Source organism: Carcharhinus amblyrhynchos, chromosome 28 (assembly GCF_965287045.1).
Source record: "Carcharhinus amblyrhynchos chromosome 28, sCarAmb.v2.hapA, whole genome shotgun sequence".
In the NCBI taxonomy this organism is placed as follows: domain Eukaryota; kingdom Metazoa; phylum Chordata; class Chondrichthyes; order Carcharhiniformes; family Carcharhinidae; genus Carcharhinus; species Carcharhinus amblyrhynchos.
The window spans coordinates 20,192,793-20,212,657 of record NC_137351.1 but is presented as its reverse complement, the minus strand read 5'-3'; the positions used below and the strand labels follow the sequence as shown (position 1 = coordinate 20,212,657).

At 38.8% G+C, this 19,865-nt stretch overlaps 2 protein-coding genes across 2 annotated transcripts in view; one reads left to right on the top strand and one right to left on the bottom strand.

Annotated features, from left to right (window-relative positions):
• lipca (lipase, hepatic a) overlaps positions 1-1,979 on the top strand; it is a 67,631-nt gene extending 65,652 nt beyond the window's left edge. The window contains exon 9 of the mRNA XM_080214376.1: positions 1,714-1,979. Within this exon, the coding sequence (XP_080070502.1) occupies positions 1,714-1,840 (127 nt within the window). The 3' untranslated portion in view covers positions 1,841-1,979. The remainder of the gene's footprint in view (positions 1-1,713) is intronic.
• A 3,719-nt stretch (positions 1,980-5,698) lies between these two features.
• adam10a (ADAM metallopeptidase domain 10a) overlaps positions 5,699-19,865 on the bottom strand; it is a 130,139-nt gene continuing 115,972 nt past the window's right edge. Inside the window, exons 10-16 of the mRNA XM_080213955.1 lie at positions 17,790-17,973; positions 17,313-17,463; positions 15,475-15,658; positions 14,444-14,546; positions 12,173-12,393; positions 9,636-9,762; positions 5,699-7,213 (exon numbers count right to left, since the gene is read on the bottom strand). Coding sequence (XP_080070081.1) covers positions 7,113-7,213; positions 9,636-9,762; positions 12,173-12,393; positions 14,444-14,546; positions 15,475-15,658; positions 17,313-17,463; positions 17,790-17,973 — 1,071 coding nt within the window. The 3' untranslated portion in view covers positions 5,699-7,112. The remainder of the gene's footprint in view (positions 7,214-9,635; positions 9,763-12,172; positions 12,394-14,443; positions 14,547-15,474; positions 15,659-17,312; positions 17,464-17,789; positions 17,974-19,865) is intronic.

The window sequence follows — 19,865 nt, the reverse complement described above, 5'->3', positions numbered from 1 at the left end:
AGATTTTATGATTCTATGAAGAAAAATGTATTCCTAGAGCCAATAGTAAACTTTTGGTCTCTATTCAAATTGGTGATAGGTCGTTTACAGAAGAGTTATTCCCTAAGTTTACATTAACCAAAAAAAAAGCCATGCCATTCAAATTTGTGATCGTTTAGATTCAAAACATTTGTTGGCAACTTGATTCTTTATTGATGTTGGCCCACTACTTGTGAAAGTCTGTCAACGTAAAAAAAAGTTCAAGGAGACTGTGATCGAATCACTTGGCTATAATATTGTCCTAAAATCAATACAAATCAGGACAATTATGATTTTAACTTAGAACAAAATCCCTACAGCGCAGAGACAGGCCATTCGGCCCATCAAGTCTGCATCAATTCTCTGAAAGAGCAACTTACTCAGACCCCAATCCTGTAACTCCACGTATTTACCTCATGTATCCCCCTAATCCACACATCCTGGAACAGTATGGGCAATTCAGCATGGCCAATCCACCTAACCTACACATCTTTGGACTGTTGAAGGGAATTTGGGGTACACGGAGGAATCCCATGCAGGTACAGAGAGAATGTGCAAACTCCACACTGACAGTCACACAAGGCTAGAACTGAACCCAGGTGCCTGACACTGAGGTAGCAATGCTAACCACTGTGCCACCTTTGCATTGGTGTCTCTATCGCTATTTCAATAAGTCATAGAGGTTTATGAAATGGGCCTGTTGACCAAAACCACTTAGCTATTCCCAATTGCCCGCATTTGGCCCATATTCCTCTCTAGCCATTTTACCCATGTAACTTTCTAAATGCTTTTTAAAAGACAAAATTGTACCCGCCTCTACTACTACCTCTGGCAGCTCATTTCAGACACTCACCACCCTCTGTGTGAAAAAATTGCCTGTCTGGAACCCTTTTGTATCTCTCCTCTCATCTTAAACCTATGCCCTGTAGTTTTAGACTCCCCTACCTTTGGGAAAAGATGTTGACTATCTATTTTATTTATGCCCCTCATTATTTTATAGACATCTACCCCTAAGCCTCTTACAGTCTGGGGAAAAAAGTCCCAGTCTATTCAGCCTCTCCTTCTAACTCAAAGCATCAAGTCCCGGTAGCATCCTGGTAATTCTTTTCTGCACTCTTTCTAGTTTAATAATATCCTTATCCAATGCTTCACATTTTAATTACAGTGCAGCATTGTGACACTCCACAGTTCAAAGCACAGCAAAAGTGAATCTGCTTGCTATTTGCTGAAAGCTTGGGGGGGGGGGGGGGGGGTGGTGGAATGGCTTTTTAAGATCTTATTTACAAGTTTGGGTTTTGAAATTAATAAAATGTAGAAGAGGTTTTACCAGAACTGTTTAACTCATATTTGAACTACACAAAATTTCTTTACGTAAGCCATAATTATTTGCATTTTATAAATTTACCAAGCTGATCATTTGCCATGCTGACTTTAAGATGTATCTGAATATGAATTTTATTTTTTTTAAGTTCATTATGGGCTGTGATTGTCTTGAGTCCATAGCAGCAACAATGAGGTTTTTTAGTACAGATTAATGTCATGATAAAATGGCTTTCAGCCAACATATCACAATGATTAAATAGTTCACAAACTGTCCAACATCGGATGACAATCACAAGTGACAACATTGATTGTATTATTGCCAATGTTTAGATTGACTGGAATTAACCAGGTTTTAAAAAATATTCTTTCCAGAGTCACCTTCTGTCCCTCAAACATCGATATGCACCTTCAACCAGCCCAAGAGAAAAAATTTGTAAGGTGTGTGAATAACAGAAGCAGAAAGCGTCACAGAAAATTCAACCAGAAAACATCAGCTTAACAGCAACTGAAACCAAGATCAACAGTTCACAGAATTCATTCAAAAATCATAAACCTGTTCTAATAGACAACCTAAAACATGATTGAAGGGAAGTGTAAATATATTAACTACAACCACAATAAAAAAAATCCCAGATCTATACTGATGAATGAAAAAGACTTTTTTTTAAAAACAGTAAATAATGATTGTAGAAACTGCTTGGTAAGAAATTTCTGTTAATACATTAAGAGTATGGGATAACAGAATTCGCACAGTCAGAAGGCATTTATTATGCATAAATATACTTCATTCTAAAATTAACATAAGATTTGCTTTCCAGAAAGTTTCTCTTTAGAAATATTGGCTTGACTTATGACGTGTTTAGTAAAATAAGTCAATGTCGTCATTTATAAGGTACAAAGGATATAGACAGATAATGAGAACATGAACTTTAATTTGGAATTGTGACTTACTGAAATTCAGCACTTCCGTGACTAACAATACATGCCTGTTCTCTTCAGAAACAAGTGACTTAACACAAATTGGTTAGAGTGAGGACTAACAATGTCACTCTGGTTAAAACAGGAAGGGTGCTAACATACATTTGAACGTATTCAAGCATACATATACACACAATTTATTTTTTAAATAAAAGGACATTAGGAGACATTTTCTTTGGGTAAAACTGTAAAAGCCATTCAATGACTCAAGTTGTTGCTCTCACTCACTGAATCAGACTGTTTTAACCAATATTCTATAGTTCCAAACATCCACTCATAATTGACGATTATCTCTTATGGTCAAAATATTCTTGATTTGAGACACAAGTTAAAAAATTGAAGTTTTCTATTTGGAAGGAACCCAAAAACATATCTAAACTGTCACAAATACAAGTTATTCAGGTGGAGTACAATATCAATGAATTTAGTTACCTGCCTGGTTATTATGGATATAATGTAGGACAGAGTAATCATTTTATTTTATTCATGGGACATGGCATTGCTGGCTGGCCAACATTTATTGCCCATCTCCAGTTGTCCGAGGGCAGTTGAGAGTCAACCACATTGCTGTGTACACATGTAGGCCTGACCAGGTAAGGATGGCAGATTCCCTTCCTGAACCAGCTGGGTTTCTCCAACAACTGATAATGGTTTCATGGTCATCAGTAGATTAATCCAGATATTTTTTATTGAATTCAAATTCCACCACCTGCCATGGCCGGATTCAAACCCAGGTCCCCAGAACATTCGCTGAGTTTCTGGATTAATAGTCCAGCGATAATACCACTAGGCCATTGCCTCTCTTTTGATTAAAGGGTTCAATAAACAAATATGCATTGACTGCAAAAATACACATTTAGATTTAATGATCAGCCCAAAAAGTGGCATATTAAGATTTCTCACCCCATCGTTTGGTAGGTACTCATCTCTTTTTGTAACAGTATCTGATAAAAAGAATACTACATGCAATAAAAACTCCACTGCACTTAATTTACATCCAATATGTTTTTGCTCCAGGCACCTCACTAAGCTTCATTCCCTTTCTCACATAGCAACAAAGATTGATGGGATCACATTTCAACCATTGTAATGGCTTTAAAGGCTTTGCAGATGCAATGTGACCTGAAACCACGACAGTGGCATTAATAACCAACATTCTGCAGGGGGGAGAAAGGTCATTCAATATTGACTTATTGCTTCATGGAATTAAAACCCGCGAGACACTAAGCCACAACTGCTCAATTTCTGTTCCTTCTACACTTCTGTTGACGTGGTAAAATCTTAAATGCCACTTTCCAAAAGGCCACATTAACACTTTCTTGTGGGGAGATGGGGGGAGAGAAGGGGCACAAATAGGTGACTGCAGGAAAGAGAGAATAATGGCAAATTTCTCGCCCATAATTTTGACTTGGTTTGCTCAAAATATGGTGTGTATTTTCAAAGTCAGAAAAACGTTTTCCCTCAGGCGTTTCATATTGTCCATTTTAAAAAGTAAGAATGGTTACAGAAGTGTGCTCAAATTACTCTTCTGCCTCACTGTCGTTGCAAGTTTCTGCATCTATAAAAAGAGTAGATACATCTCCGACAGAGCTGTGCTTGGCAGCAGGTGACGCAGTTTTCCTGTTTTGAGCGTTTTACAAGCTCTGCGCAGCAGATGTCTCGTTGCATTAACAATAGCATCTAAATGCGTAGTTCATACTGAAAACATTAGGTCAAAGGCAGACATCTACCCAAACCCAATTTCCACCAGACGATACAAATCTTGTATTCCAAATCGATCCACGTTTAACATAATTCTGTCCCTGTGGCAGGTTTCATGCAGAGAACCAATTAAATGGAATAAAAACTTTTGGTGGATTTGCATATGGCATTTGCTCCATTTCATCAACAGAAAAAAGCCTTGATCTTACTTGTCTAACATGCATATATTTGTCTGTCAGTGAAATGCTGGTTGTAGAACGCACCCAAATTGCAAATATGTATTGATAACAGTTATTCTGAACTTTATTCTAAATTATCATATTGTGTGTCATGATGTTTCAGATTGTTTTGTTTTCAAGATATTACTTTTACTTGGTGCCTACAACTGTTACTAATACTTCTCTCTGCTCTGTGAAGCTTGATCCAGAGAAAGGTATGGTAAAATATAACATGGTGATCTTCATAAAAAAGGATCTGCAGGAACATGCAGGAAAATCTGCTGAAAATATATGCATGCATCACCTTTTCCACCCAGCTACCAATTGTTGGGTGGTAGGGCAGGCGAAGGAAAAGAAACAGCAGGAAAGGCCAAAAGGGGAAAAAAGTAACTTACGCAGCAGTAATATCAATGGCAGTCTCCCGAGGCACTTAACAGGAAGGATGCTTTTCATATACGTCTGCAGGAAGTTACTGTGGTGAAGAAAATATCTGCTTACTTATAACACAAAATGCCCCAAAGTGTTCAGATTTTAGTGAACTCCCCATTACAAATTTAAAAATGCGTGTGCTGGTTTGTTTAATAAAAAGTATTTTACCAAATGCAGTAATACAAATTTGGACAGGATAAAGATACCCTAAATGTCTACAATCGTGGACTACACAATGCCAAAACAGCCAAATAAATTTTTATCTGAAGTGTCTCACTAGCCTTTGGACAAAAATTCTTACTTAAATACAGGCCTTTTAGAAATTAGTTATTAAAACTGGAATAAGAGCAACCCGAGTCTGACGAGTTTCTCACTTTGGGCCTGATTAAAATGCACAGTATTTAAAAACAAATGCAAGATCTCACCCCTTAAAAGAAAAATTTAAAAAAAGGCCAAAGTGGTCTTTTTTCTTGACTGGGATTTGAAGATCTTGAATCCGGGCTAACACTGCGACATATAATGCACCAAAAGGCCCCAAAATCCTTTGAATGACACTTCTATACAGTTAACGTCAAGAAAATAGAACATTCAATTGGTCGATCAAGTCTATTCTTTATTAATGCATTTCAAGTAGTTCAAAAAAAACTTACATATCTGCACAATACTTTTTGCAACTTTTAGTAAAAATTTTCCCAGTGAACAAAAAGGTACTGTATAAAACACAGTGGGCATTAAAATATGACAGTAGTATTGTTTTTTTTTGTCTTCTTTTGGAGGATTCTTCATTCCTACCAGAACTAATCTTGAAATGTATGGTTCAGTGCACATCCCTTGAAGGAGGTTTGAAAACTTAAAAGGACCAGGCAGTCGAGTCCTGCCTATGTCCTACCACAGGATAATACAAGCAAAATGTTACCATATGAAATGTTTAATACTCTAGATTTTTCTTAAATACGCTTTTTGAAAAGTCCCTTCATTGTTTGAAACACAAACCCACTTTCAGCCGCACAATGTCAAACAAAAGAAAATGATTCAAAAGTAAAAAGAAACCTTTATTTCCAATTGTTAAGATCATTCAGGATTCTGCAGAATCACACATTAATCGCTGGGTTTCCAATACAAAATTGTCTTCTAAACCATGTACAAAAAGTTGTATTTTGAAAAATGTTCTTGATTACTGTACAAGTTTTTACTATTTAAAAGAGGAAAATAGATCATGCTATTTTAGCGTTTTTGCTTGTCTACCAGACATCCAATTTTTTTTAATATGTCCAAGTAAACACTATTTTTTTGAATTTATAATTTGCTGTTCAGCAGTTTTCAATTCTTAGTAAATAGAAATTTCTAAACTCCCCCTGAAGAGCTACCGCTCTTTGTAAAAGTGGAGCACCTGCTATTCAGTGGTTGCCCTTGTAATTATCAGAATTTACAGAAGTATGCATTTAAAAAAAATATAATCCCAAATCTTAAACCTAAATTTCCAAAATATAAAAACGATTTGTCACAATTCTTTCCACACGTTGTAAAGCAAAAAACTGAAAATGTTATTCAGGCAAATCCGCACCAGTTTCCAGCGAAATTCAGAACACACTAGCTGACTATATTCCCTAAAAATGAAATCAAATATTGCCAATTTTACACTAAATCTTAAACAATCATAACTTATTAAACTTGATGCATTACGACTATCACATCTCCAATCCAGAGCATTCAGTCTAGAGCTGTACATACCTCAGCAGCTGTCCATTGCTGGCATCAGTTGAAGAAATGGTGGCAATAAAGATTTTAAATTTAAAGCCAAATTTCATGATTTTTACCATCTCACCGCTGCTATAAATATTGAGAGGTCTTTTAAATTTTTCGCGACTTGCATTATCCTGAGTATGGCAATTAAACAGCTTTTTTTTTCTTAAACAGAGCAGAATGTATGACTGCTAAATTCATACCAAGTTACTTGCATACAAATTTAGGAAGATGTATGGGTACAAGTTAGAAGTACAGGCTGAAGTTCGGAAAAAAAATCTGTTAATTTGCCAAATAAGTTTCTAAATTGCTGTTATCATACATAAAAGCTTGAAATCGGCAGCAGTAATAGCATTACCTACAGTCACATATTTGTGCAAGGAGAAAGATCAAAAATGGCCAAGAGCAAGAAGAACCTCATGTGACTTTGCGATGCCTCATCAAAACAAAAGTTATTTCCAAACATGATTTAATAAAATCCAAACATGATTTCATCATTAAGACTGGATTAGAAGGGACACTGAGGATTTTTTTTCTCCATTTTGAATTAGAGACTGCATCCACCACAAGTATTCCAATTCCCTCTAATATTAAAACCTAAAAAGCTTTCTATCAGATTTGAGACAATGACAGGAACAGGTTTTCTTTGGAGCGAAATTTCCTGCTGTAGGCACTAGGAAGATCCAAGGCAAATGCTTCAGTTTAGCGTCTCATATGTCCCATCTGATAGTTCTCTCTGGGTCTCTGGCGTGACGGCTGCGATGCCTGTTGCTGCTGCTGCTGTCGTCTTCGCTTTAATGTGCCTGCAAAAGAGAATATTTCAGATACATTCTGTACCTTCTGTGGTATTGCTTGTGGGGAATTTACGCTAAAGCTATAGTGCAGGCAAATAAGTTGTTCAAAGAATGCCAGAAGGTCCGGGACATACTTAGAAGTGAGAACAATAATGAACCTCAACTTCTATACAAAACACATTAGGACAATCCGTGGTTAAAAGAGATAAATTCCCAGAATTCAGATGATTATAAAGTCAGTTGAGCATTAAAGTTCAGGTCAGAATGGTATGTTTCATTTTCAGATCCATGTTATTCTGTGCGAGTTGACAAATGAAATACAGATGTATTGGCAACCCAAGCATTTAACTAATAGTGGTTTAACTACAATCAAAGCAGGAGAGAGAATTTGACCAACATTTGACATATTCTTTTGAATACAAATAAAATGCTCAGTCTGATGGAAGGAAGAAAATGGCAAGCTAATATAATTGTGGCTTGTCAGCAGTATTGGTGTGTTCATTTTGTACTGACGTCTAGCATCATTCACAGAAAACACAGAGATCTTCCGCATCTTCAAATTATGTGGCCAGATGAGGGAAAAATCATAAGAGGCAAAGGGTTTGTTAACTTCTTCATTACGTGAGAAATAAAAAATAAATGGTCCTACCTGTAAACATTTATACTAATGAAGGTTATGGAGAAGAATACTTCCTGTTTTAGAGAGAAAGTATGTAGAAAACATTTCAAATGGGAAGCTTTGCGAGTGAGTAGAATTAAAATGCCGCAAGAAACTGCACCGTAAGGCAACAATCTAATTAAATGTGGTGTAGTACAGATTAAATTCTATTTGGTTTTGGTTGAGGGAACACTGACAGTGCACAACCACCCGAAGTGAACAGTATCAAAAGGCAAGAACTTCACTTAACTCTCAGTGGAGGACATTTTCAAGAAGTTACATATAGCTAACACATCAGGATAGAAATTTCTAAGGCAGATAGGACACAGTTAATCAAGTGCACAGTGGCAGAATGGTTAGCACTGGTGTCTCACAGCACCAAGGATCTGGGTTCAATTCCAACCTTGGTTCACTGTCAGCATGGAGCTTTCATGTTCTCCCCGTGTCTGCGTGAGATTCCTCCAGGTGCTTCCCACACTCCAAAGATGTACGGATTAGGTGGATTGGCTAAATTGCTCCTAACTGTCAGGGATTAGCAGGGTAAATACATGGGATTATGGGGATGGGGCCTGGGTGGGATTGTGATTGGTGCAGACTCAATGGGCCGAATGGCCTCCCTCTGCACTGTAGGATTCTATGATTCTATGAAATATACCTGAGAATAACATACGAGATGTCAACATAAAAACAGTGTTTGGAAATACCATACAAGCATCTTTTTACAACCTGAATGGGGTGCACAGAACAAGAACCAAATCAGGTGGCGAAGTCTAGACTACCTAAATGGCAGCAGACTAGATTTTCATTCAAGTGGATTGACCATGCTAAATTGCCCCTTAGTGTCCCAAGATGTGTAGGTTAGGGGGGGTTGGTGGGGTAAATACTTGGGGATGTGGTGAACGAGTGTGGGTGGGATTGCCCCTTAGTGTCAAGGGGATTATGTGTGGTTGCAGGGATAGGGCCTGGGTGGGAATTTTATCTGCGCAGGCTCAATGACTAAATGGCCTCCTTTTCCACTGTAGGGATTCTATGAAGGCACTCTGAGTTCACGACACAATTTTGACTGGGTTGAGCTCATTTGCCCTCAGTAATTTGCTTTTATCGAAATGTTCAGTTTGCTCCTTCTTTAAAAAGGAATGTAAAAGCTCCCAGAGTGAGACCACCTTTGCACAGAAGCACTGGTCTCCCAAGCAATTTAAATACCAGCACTGAAAGCAGACAGAGAATCTGATCCAGACTGCACTGAGAGACAAGGAGAAGAACATGGAATAAAGAATAAAAATTAATATGATCAAACTTTCATCACCTGCTCCAATGAGTGCACTTCATGGTGTTGCACAAAATGTCACAACAAAAAAGATCAAGTTTATATTCTGGAGAAATACAGTAGAAGTTTAGGCAGAAGGGTCAACAGTCGTTAAGAAACTGAAGGACTGGATTACAAGTCAGTAATGTCCATACAGAATCAAATCCCATCTGACATTTGAATTTTACCTGGTCACCTGGTATAAGGGAAGGGCCAAACAGTCTGTGTTTTATACCCTATTCAAAAAAGAACAAAGAAAATCTGGGAAAAGAAAATATTGTGGCATAGGTGATGGGTGGTGCACACAGTTTTCCCTTCCACTACTGACAATGGCAACTGCGGGTCATTTTCAATTCTTAACTGTGCCAAACATACCAAACAAACTAAGTGTTATTCCCTCCCTACCCCCCCCCAATCACCACTCCCTTCATGAAAGATCTTTTAATGTACACAGTCAGGTCACTTACCTGGAAGTGGTTTAGGAGGTGGTAGTTTAGGGTTACTGCTTGGAGTATGCACGCTGCAGATTTTAATGAATCCAGCCATCAACATTATGAGTGCAATTCCCATCAGCAGTACAGCCCACCAATGAGCCTACAAAAAACAACACCAGAACTGCTCTCAGGAATGAAGTCATTTATCAAAGCAAAACATCATTTTAGTGCAAAAAGCACCAGAAGAATGGACAAAATCATCTAACAGAAATAAATCTATAAAAGCATCAAATCCAGATCACTACCATCAGGACTTATGGTCCTGTGTTCAGTTGTTGGTTTCTTTCCCAATGCTCCTTAACCACACAACAACACAGAATATGGCCAGACTTTCTCCTCAGGTATTGCCCCAACAGCAGTGAGGTGGGTGAGTACTTTTGCCTGGTCCACAGATACCCTCCTGACCCTGGATGGATTGCCGGTCTCTATAAGTTGCACCAATCTGAGTACTGAATGGCAAAGAAAGATGGTTGGTGTCCGATCAGGAAATAAAACACATTTACCACAGCTCTCACCTACTGAATGGGGCTTTTACACAACCATGCTGAGATGCTGCTATACAGACCCTCTTTCAGTTTCACCTGGATGCCCCCCTTACCAATCTCAACAGATGGCCCAGTGTCCATTGTTCCTGCCACTGCGTCAGATCAGAAACATGACAGGCATCCCAGACCTGGGAACGCAGCAGTCCACATCGCCAAATTGCTTGCTGTCATTGCCTGCCCAGATGTACTGGCAAAGCAGCAAGCGAATGTGGAAATCCTTACCCAATATTTTGGGGACTGATATTTCATCAGAGGCAGAATTTGAACAGAAACAAAAAGTAACTCAGGAAATAAGTGTAACAACATGTAACTCAATTTATCTACATGGAATTATTTTTAAGCAGTTAAGGGTTGGGTGTGAAATCAGGCACAACTTCACAGCAACGTTGACAAAATCTGACACTAAGCTACAGAAGGCCATATTAGGATAATGACCACATGCTTCAATTATACAAAGGGTTTCAGAAGCCAGAGGCTCAAAAGGTTTAGGGATGGAATTATAGAGTTTAGTGCTGCGACAGCTGAAAGCAAGGCTGCTAACAGTGGAATGTTTAAAATAGAGAATCCACAAGGGATCAGCATTGGACCAATAAAAGAATCCCAGAGCATTTTAGGACAGAAGGAGCGACAAGACCATACAGTAAGCAGTAACGACCTGGAACCCACTGCCTCTGAGGTTGGTTGAGGCAGAGATGACCAATGATTTCAAAAGGACATTATTTTGGGCACTTGAGAACAATAAATTTACAAAGCTACAGGGAAAGACCGGGGGAATGGGGCTGACTGGATTACTCTACAGAGAACTGGCATAAATTTGATGGGTTAAATAGTCCTGGCAGCACAGTGGTTAGTACTGCTGCCTCAGTGCCAGGGACCTGGATTCGATTCCCTGTATGTTCTCCCTGTGTCTGTGTGGGTTTTCTCCGGGTGCTCTGGTTTCCTCCCAAAGTCTGAAAGACGTGCTGGTTAGGTGCATTGGCCATGCTAAATTCTCCCTCAGCGAACCCGAACAGGTGCCAGGGTGTGATGACTGGGGAATTTTCACAGTAACTTCATTGCATTGTTAATGTAAGCCTACTTATCACATTAAAAAATAAATTTTGAAACTCCTTCTGTGCCAATGCTGTTGTGTCTCGATGGTGGAAACAAAATATTTTCACAATATATCCGATGTGTCAAAATTCTGAAATGAATATGAGATAAATCAGCACATCCACAACATTCTGATTTTTGACAAATTTACCAATTGTAATTAACCGCAAATATTGTCATTTGGACATTATTTTAACCGCTTTTGGATCTGCCAGGCTAGAAAATAATACTTTGAGTTCAGCCTTTAAAACTCTCTCACAGGCCTGTCTCAATACCAGCCAATGATTTCAGCCAGAACCATTCTGACGATATTATCGAAACATTTATTTCCTGCACTGGATTCCTCACAAGGGTAGATGAAATGAGGAAGGCCAGTTTTGATCCTTCATCAAGAAAAATCTACTATTTTTCCCTACCTTGATATTCAGTGAATTATCTGGGGTTTAAGCTCATTCCACTGTTTTTGCTCTATCATGTGCAAATATTATCACACTTTTTGCTTGAAGAGCTTTTGGATGTAAATTTTCCATTCAGAGCTCTGAACCAGCATCCCCCTGGTATAACCTCAGTTGTACTATTCATATTGCATAAATAAGATAGAAAACCATCTTTCCATGGTAGAAAAACTCAATGTTTCTTTCTTGTTCAACACTAATATTATGCCTCCCACACCAAGAGCAGAACATAGATCGAGAACATATCACATAGAGGGGTTGTAGATGCAAATTTGTTCCATACCGTTACATGACAAAGTGTAATGGTATGGTACTGAAGGACTAAAATTCAAACAAAAATCGCAACACAGGTCCAGATATTCCCACAGCATGTGCCTCAAACTATAGTTTATTTGCATCAAGAACAGTTTGAACTTACCACAATCCATTCAGCAATATTTTCATAAAGCTCTGGATTAAAGATTGCTTTCTTTAGCCTAGCCAATGGACCATCTGCATCAACAAGTCTGCATCTATTAAAGACATCACAGTAGCCCTTGAAATCATTGCAGGGGGAGCCAGGCTGCAGCGTGATGGTAGTATTATTGAAGTAGTCAAACCATCTCTTCGAGCCAGTACTTGCACACGTTGTTGGGCGATCTGTAAAAAGTACATTGAAACAATGAAACCTCCTTAGAGGTCAAAAAGCACACAACTGGCTGTTCTGTTCCAAACTGCACATTAAATAACTAAGCTAATATTATTTGATTTTGCGTTTTCTATATTACCACCAGCAATACTTTGCTGTAGCCCACAAACATACATCAAGTCCTCTTAAGTAACTGAGGTAGCTAACCAAAAGTGAAGATATAGCAAGTATATATTTATTTGTCCATGGGATACAAGTGCTGCTGGTAAGAACAGCATACTGTTGTCCATATGATGTAGTGCAGAAGGCATTCAAAGTCTTCACACAAGAAAGGCTGTTGCTCAGTACTGCCCTCTAGCTATGTGGCAGAGTTCAGGATCTGTGTTTAAGATTCATGATTTGCAAAGTTGTGACAATATAAGATAATCTAATAATGCTCAGATAAATATTAGTGTTCTCTATCTCTCACTGAAGACAGCTATTAATGGGGCTGAGAGCCACAGCCACCATTCTTCCAGCGAGAGCCCATAGGGACTGCTGGCAGGCTATCTGACTATAGAGGGCATCGCAGTTGAGCCCAATGTCATTTGACATACACACACACACACACACACACACACACACACACACACAAGTTTCCCAGCAGCAGTCACTCTTTCCAAATCAGACACAGGAACCTTTGCTGACATTATTTCCCACCCTTAGAGTCACTGAAGTCAGTTGGAAGATGTTAACTGCTGCTTAACCATAGCCCAAATTAGGATTCAAACATGGTATCCTAAGGTATGTACGGTTTTAAGCTACACTGCGTATATAGTAATTTCAGCCACTGGCTTTTGGCCGGGAGGCTGTTTCTTTTCTAATTATACTATAATCCATTTTAAATAAAAAACCCGAAATGATTGAGCTAGAAGAGTAATATTTCTGGTCCAAAGAAATCAGAGGGCAAGATAAGAGCAACAATAAATGAGATAAAAACTGGAAAAAAGGTGGTACGGATGAAAGACATTGGTGTAGGCTGGAGAGGTAGATGACGGATAAGAAATGTGCACAAAGGACAAACAGCAACAGTGAGAGTGGCTAGGGGTGAGGCGAACCATGTGTAGTTAGAAGAGTTTGACAATTATGTAGTTTATTGTTGGTCTGCATAAATGTCTAATACAGAAGCAATGATAAAAGAAGCATTTGAAAAGACAGAATTTGGCCTTAAGATGGGGGTGGGAGCAAAGGGCAACATCAGTTACCTTCATAGGTGACAAAGCACTTGATGCAAACACAGGAGGAGGATTATAAAAACAAGCAGATAGATTAGTAACCACAGGTGCGAACCTGGGAATGAAAGCGAACATTGGTAAAACCTAAGTGATGCATATCTCAAAATCCCCAAGAACTATTAATCGGTTCAGAGGAGACCTAGAATTCAAGTATTTGGAAACAAAATCTGCAGATGGAAGTACAACAAAGAGTCATATTTGAAAAGAGGAGGCCAACTTGCTAAATAGCTCTGAATTACAGGTTTGGGCAAAAATGAAAGGGACCAGTTGGACAGAAAAAGGAATATGTGCTCTGCCCAAAAGGCAGGTCCTTGGCTCACAGTCTTTCCATGTTTGTCTATCCTCCCCCAGTCTATGAATTACTTGTTTGGGCAAAAATAGAAGGGACCAGTTGGACAGAAAAAGGAACAAACGGTGAAGTGCTGTGAAGAGTGAACAAAGAAATTTGCCTGGGTTGGGCACCTTTAGAGGAAAAGGACTTTAAGAGCTGTTTTGGAGAAAAAGTTTTAAGGAAAAGAGGAAGAGAAAGGAAGGGCATACCAATGATGGATGACTTGAAAATGGAAGGACGTTGTGGCAAATGTATAGACTGGGGGAGGATAGACAAACATGGAAAGGCTGTGAGCCAAGGACCTGCCTTTGGGCAGAGCACATATGACAATGATGATCCATTTTGAAAAATTCACAGAACCAGCAGCTGAACAAAGTAATGTGCCTGCTTGAACCAAGTTTGGTCCATCACTAACTGAAAATTAGCTCAAACAGCCTCAAATATCACAGCACTTACTTTTCTCCATACAGCAAACATGACACAATTCGGTTTCATCCTCTTTACTTGAACAGGTACACTCCATAAGCTTGTACTTCTCACAGATTGATCCCGAGCATTGCTGGGGGGATGGGGAGAGAAGATGGCATTAAATATTATTGAGTTCTGACATAAGCAAATGGATCCAACCAGAGGGAGAATAATTCTTGCACTGTACATGTTGCTTAAAGTTTGGGCAAGAATTGGCTTTACAGGGCTACGGAACCAAATCATCTGTTTTATTTAGATTGAGTGTTGAAATTTATGGATCACTTATTTCAGGAAAAATGTATTTTAAATATATAAAGTTACCTCAAGGCTAAAAAGAATGAAGTGAGCATTTTACTTATAACATTTCATGGAATGGGCATTCAAAATTTAGTTCACAGGAAATTACAACATTGGTACAATTCACAGATAATAATAATCATGAGCTATCATCTGTACATTCCATTCAATGTCCAAGAAATGTCTTATGTACAGTTGTTTCCAAAAATATGTACAATTTAAAATGCAGAAACAAAGCATAATAATAGCATGGTGGCAGAGCGATTAGCACTGCTGCCTCACAGCACCGGGGGCCCAGTTCAGTTCTGGCCTTCGGTCACTGTCTGTGTGGAGGCTGCACATTCTCCCCATATCTGTGTGGGTTTCCTCCAGGTGTTCCGGTTTCCTCCCACACGCCAAAGATGTACCAGTTAAGTTGAATGGCCATGTTAAATTGACCCTATAGCATAAGAAGATTAGCAGAGTAAATATGTGGGGTTATGGGAGTAGGGCATGGGTGGGATTGTGATTAGTGCAGACTCGATGGGCTGAATGGCCTCTTTCTGCACTGTGGGATTCTATGATTCTATACTATTCACGCAAGAAGAATCATACCTAATTATTTGCACATCAAATTCTACCATCAACTATATACCTAAACATCATCTAAAAACAGCTACAGCTCAAATTTCAGATAAATTCAGATGAAGGTTTACATTCATATGCAGATGTGGGATACTTACTCCTCTGATGCACACTTGGGTTCCCCTGTTACAAAGGGTAAAGTTGTCTTTGGGATCAGATGTTGGACATAAAGCAGTTACTCCATTACATTTTCCCTCCTTTGCACAATCTGACACATTGCGGCATTTTTCATCGACAGGCTTGAACTTGCAATCTCTGGTACAGCAAGGTCCTTGACTTGGACTAGAACAAAGACAGCAGAAAAGAATAATTAACTTCACTATATTTGCTTCCTGGCTTACTTTGCCATTGCAGAAGCTCCTCTCAACCTACCCAACAGAAGGCAGACACATAATTAATTTATCACTAAGATGGGAACAGAGAAAACTGCCCATTTAGTTCCCATTCTTCCAGTGAATTCCACTACACAGTAGATTATTTAACATTACATTAGTTGAAGGTTCTTCTGAAGTCACTGAAATGGTGGAATTGCAATGCACCTCCATTTTACCATTGGCTCAAACAGGAAAGCCGGAGACTTAAATTTCAACAATTCCACAGGTGCAACTGTCCAAACTAGGGTTTCAATCATGTCACTCAAGTGGAATCCTGATGTGGTTCCAAACAGAAGCCAGCATGAAGATGGATAAAATACCACAACAGAATCAAGACAGGAGTTCATAATTAATCAGCTGGCATTTGCAACTGGAATTCTTTTTTTAAAAAACTTAACCATAGGAATATGGAGACAATTTCCAAGTTTTGCACTCAACATTATCGCCCTTGCAGCACTTAAAGTGAAGCAAAACAGAAAGAAATGAATTTCTCGTTTTCTCAAAGAATGGGTGCGAAGACTGTACATGATGAAAAGTGACCACCTACATTCAGCAGCTTGCCATTATTCAATTTATTTATGTCTGCAAGTTTGACTTTTCAACAAAAACTTTGATCTGTGTAAATTCAGGATTTCCTTCAACAAAATCTAGGTTGTATTAGTTGGTAATTATTTCAATTTCTGTTTGCAATATGTTCTCACGAAAACATATTATCTGCTCTCCCCCTTACAGCAGCCAGACACAGTTGCTGCTGTTGCGAAGTAAAGCATGGAAAGCTGCGGCTGTCTGAGAAATAACCAGTAGCAAGAAAACACTAACACCAAGGTTACACGTGGCAATGACATAACAGTTATGCTGAACACAGACTGTTAAGTCACTCCTTGTATTAGATAAATTGACCATCAAAACACATTTTACCAAGATCACTCTAGGTTAACTTTCCATCTTTCACTCAAATTAATAACCCAGTTCTATGAAATTTTCAGCACACAGTATCGTAGATGAGCAGATTTTATAATGGTAAACTAGATGGAACTCTGAGAAACCTTCTAAACACACAACCATTGAAATGGACATCTAAGACTTCAAAAGCTGAAACCCAGGATGTTCAGCTTCAGAAGCTAGAATGACTGCAGCAACTTAAAAGTCCCAAAAGAATTTAACTTGTACCAGTTATTTGAACTGGACCAGGTCAGATCAAAAATGAATCCAGTTTTTTCCAATATAATTAGGCTGCTCTCAGTGAAGTCTGTCAGCTTAAGATAGGTCACAGCAAGAGGTTTCTTGCTGTACCCTACTTGAGCACTTGACAATTTGAAGTTTAAATCACAATTGAATTCTCCTTCTCTTTCCCTCTGCTTCCAATTACAAGTTTTTTAAAAAAATCTCTACACATACAGACCCATCATAAAATATGGTTGTCATTGCAGCTGCCTCAGTCAGTAAACTCCACTATCATATACTGAGTCACTGAATATAGCATTGGCTTTCTATGCAGATGAGACAGGAAAAGCCAAAACTATTCAACACAATGTTGCAAGCAGCTTAAATGTTGTGCTTACCTGCACTGTTTCTGTGGTTTAAGCTTGCATTTCTTCTCTTCCGCCTCATTTGCGCTATAGCAGCAGTCATCTTTGCATTGGTCACTGTAACCACAGTCACACTGCTCTCCCTCTTCAACTAAACCATTGCCACAAATGGGTTTGCCAGACTCTTCAAATAAAAAGATTTTTAAAGTTAGCATCAAGATTCAATGAAGCTTCCAAACAATTCAGATGCTACGTCTGAACTTACAACACTGAACCAGAACCGAACAGCAATCACGGGCAATTCATGACAGTGTTGGAAAGGGAAAAAGCAATGTTGCATTTGCTGAGAAGAATCAAAAGTACCAAAAACTTCAATACAACATTTAAAACACCACAGACTACTAGTTACCTTCTTACAGACAGAAGCTGAGTAATATTTTATTTCTGATCTAGAATGGTACTATTAAAAAGTAATTTACCATTTCTGTTCAGTTGCTGTTTTACACTTACCAACAAAACAGTTGTTTCTTTTCTTGTCAAGAACCTGGCTGATGTTCTTAATGCTACAGGTAGAGAATTTATTGTTGTTCTGCTTATCGCCAGATGTAGCTCGTGCATACATAATATAATTGCCTTTTTCTTTCACTTCTCCAGACTTGGATTCTCCTGGGGTACATTCAGAGCCAGAGTCATGCTGAGGAGATAAATAGAAACAATAGCATGCTGAATTTCATTCACAGCTTGTAATATAATCAGGAGTGTTAGTCTTTGTACCCCTGCTCACTGTGATAAATAGAACAGATGGGCAAGTTCCAACAAAAAAGTCACCAACATTTCTAATGCAACACCAAACAATAAACTAAAGGGACTTCAAAAGCTGACCCAATTTTTTGTGAAATAAATATCCACGTCAGCCATTTCTCCAATTACTTTTAGACTTCAACATTTGAATGCATTTCACATTTTTGGAGTGTAACTTTTAACAAATAAAATCTTATTACACCATTCCTCATGTTGTTTCTTAGTAATTGACAAAGGCCGCTTGTTGGAACTAGATCAGAGGCCAGCAATGCTCTTTAACAGCCTGTATTATTTCAAACAATGGCCCAAATCTTCCAATCAGCAGCATTCCTTCTGGCGTTTGCCACTGTTTACGAAGACTTCCCTAATACAATGTGACAGCCCATTTTTCCAATCTTGGCTGGTACAAATACGGGCAATGCAATGTTACCTGGCTAATACCAGTAACTGGAGTAGAACTGGGGGAAAAGAGTGGATAGGACCACATTCTGGTTGGGATCTTCTAAAGAATCAGTTTTTTAATAAATGAGGGGATGGGTGTAGGGTTTGGCAACCAGTTCTGATGTTACCCAGCTGTTAGGCCAGGCGTTAAATCATCTAACATTTCCTGGGTAACTATCAAGATTAGTTGTGTATCTGTCCAAATCTCCAACTCTAGCTCACAATTAGAGACATTCACGCAGAAGTTCAGGCATCATGGAATCAGCCTTTCAGAAGTTTAAAGCTCCTGGGCAATTCTGCACGTGTGCGTGCGTGTGCCCCTGTGCGTGTCTCTCTGTGTGCGTGTGCATGTGCATACCTGATGCATATAGTCAGTCATACATCCATGCACTCTCCAATGATCTGGAAACTGGAAGATTTGGGCCACTTTCTTCGCAGAAGTTCACCCTTTTTAACTAAAGGTCAAATAAAGGGAGACTGCTCAGTGCTGGGGGTGTACTTCGAGTTGAGAAGATTCCAGGATCACATCCTGCATTAATCTGTGTTTACTGTGCAAAAACTCATCTTTGAACTTGCATCTTCAGTTCATGCATTAGCTGACAAATTCAAAAGATTGAGTTGGGTGTGTTGCATGAAGGTTAGAAAAGAGGATCTGTACTTCTCCAATCTTAAGGCATCATATTTTTCCATCATTTTCCTATTAACATGACTTCTAGTGATAATTCTGAATTGTCCACCCACTCATATTCCAAAGGGTCAAAGTATTAGTATTTCAAATTGCAGCCTGAAGACAATGGGTACAAGTTTCTCCTAAACTCTCAATAATGGGAAGACCTGTATTGTCAATAAACATGCACTCCCATTTTACCACACTGCAACATCTGTCTATGGCCAAATGCATTCTTTTTGGCTAATTTGCCACCAATAATATGCTATGCAGTGAACAATAGGCATGTACTTTGTGCCTTCAAACTCCAAGACATCCACAGATTTCTCCTCAAGTTCTTCCATCCAGCCAGCTGTATCTCCACCAAAGATTATTTCTTTGGGCAATTGAGCTTCTCCAAAACTAACCAATTCCCATCAACTATTCTCCCACAGAGAATTCTGGATGACAAAGCTAAGCCAAAGTGATTGTAGGGTCAAGCTGAATTTTAGTATTTGAGCGTAATCCTGGCTGACACTCCAGGATAATCCTCAGCGAATGCCGTCTTTCACTTTCTAATTTTCTGGAGAGGGGATGCTCTTGCAATGTCCTTCTTGGCTGACATTCATCTCTCAACCATCAAATTAGACTTACTGTCAATTAACTAATTGCTGGAAGCAAATTGGCTTCAATATTTG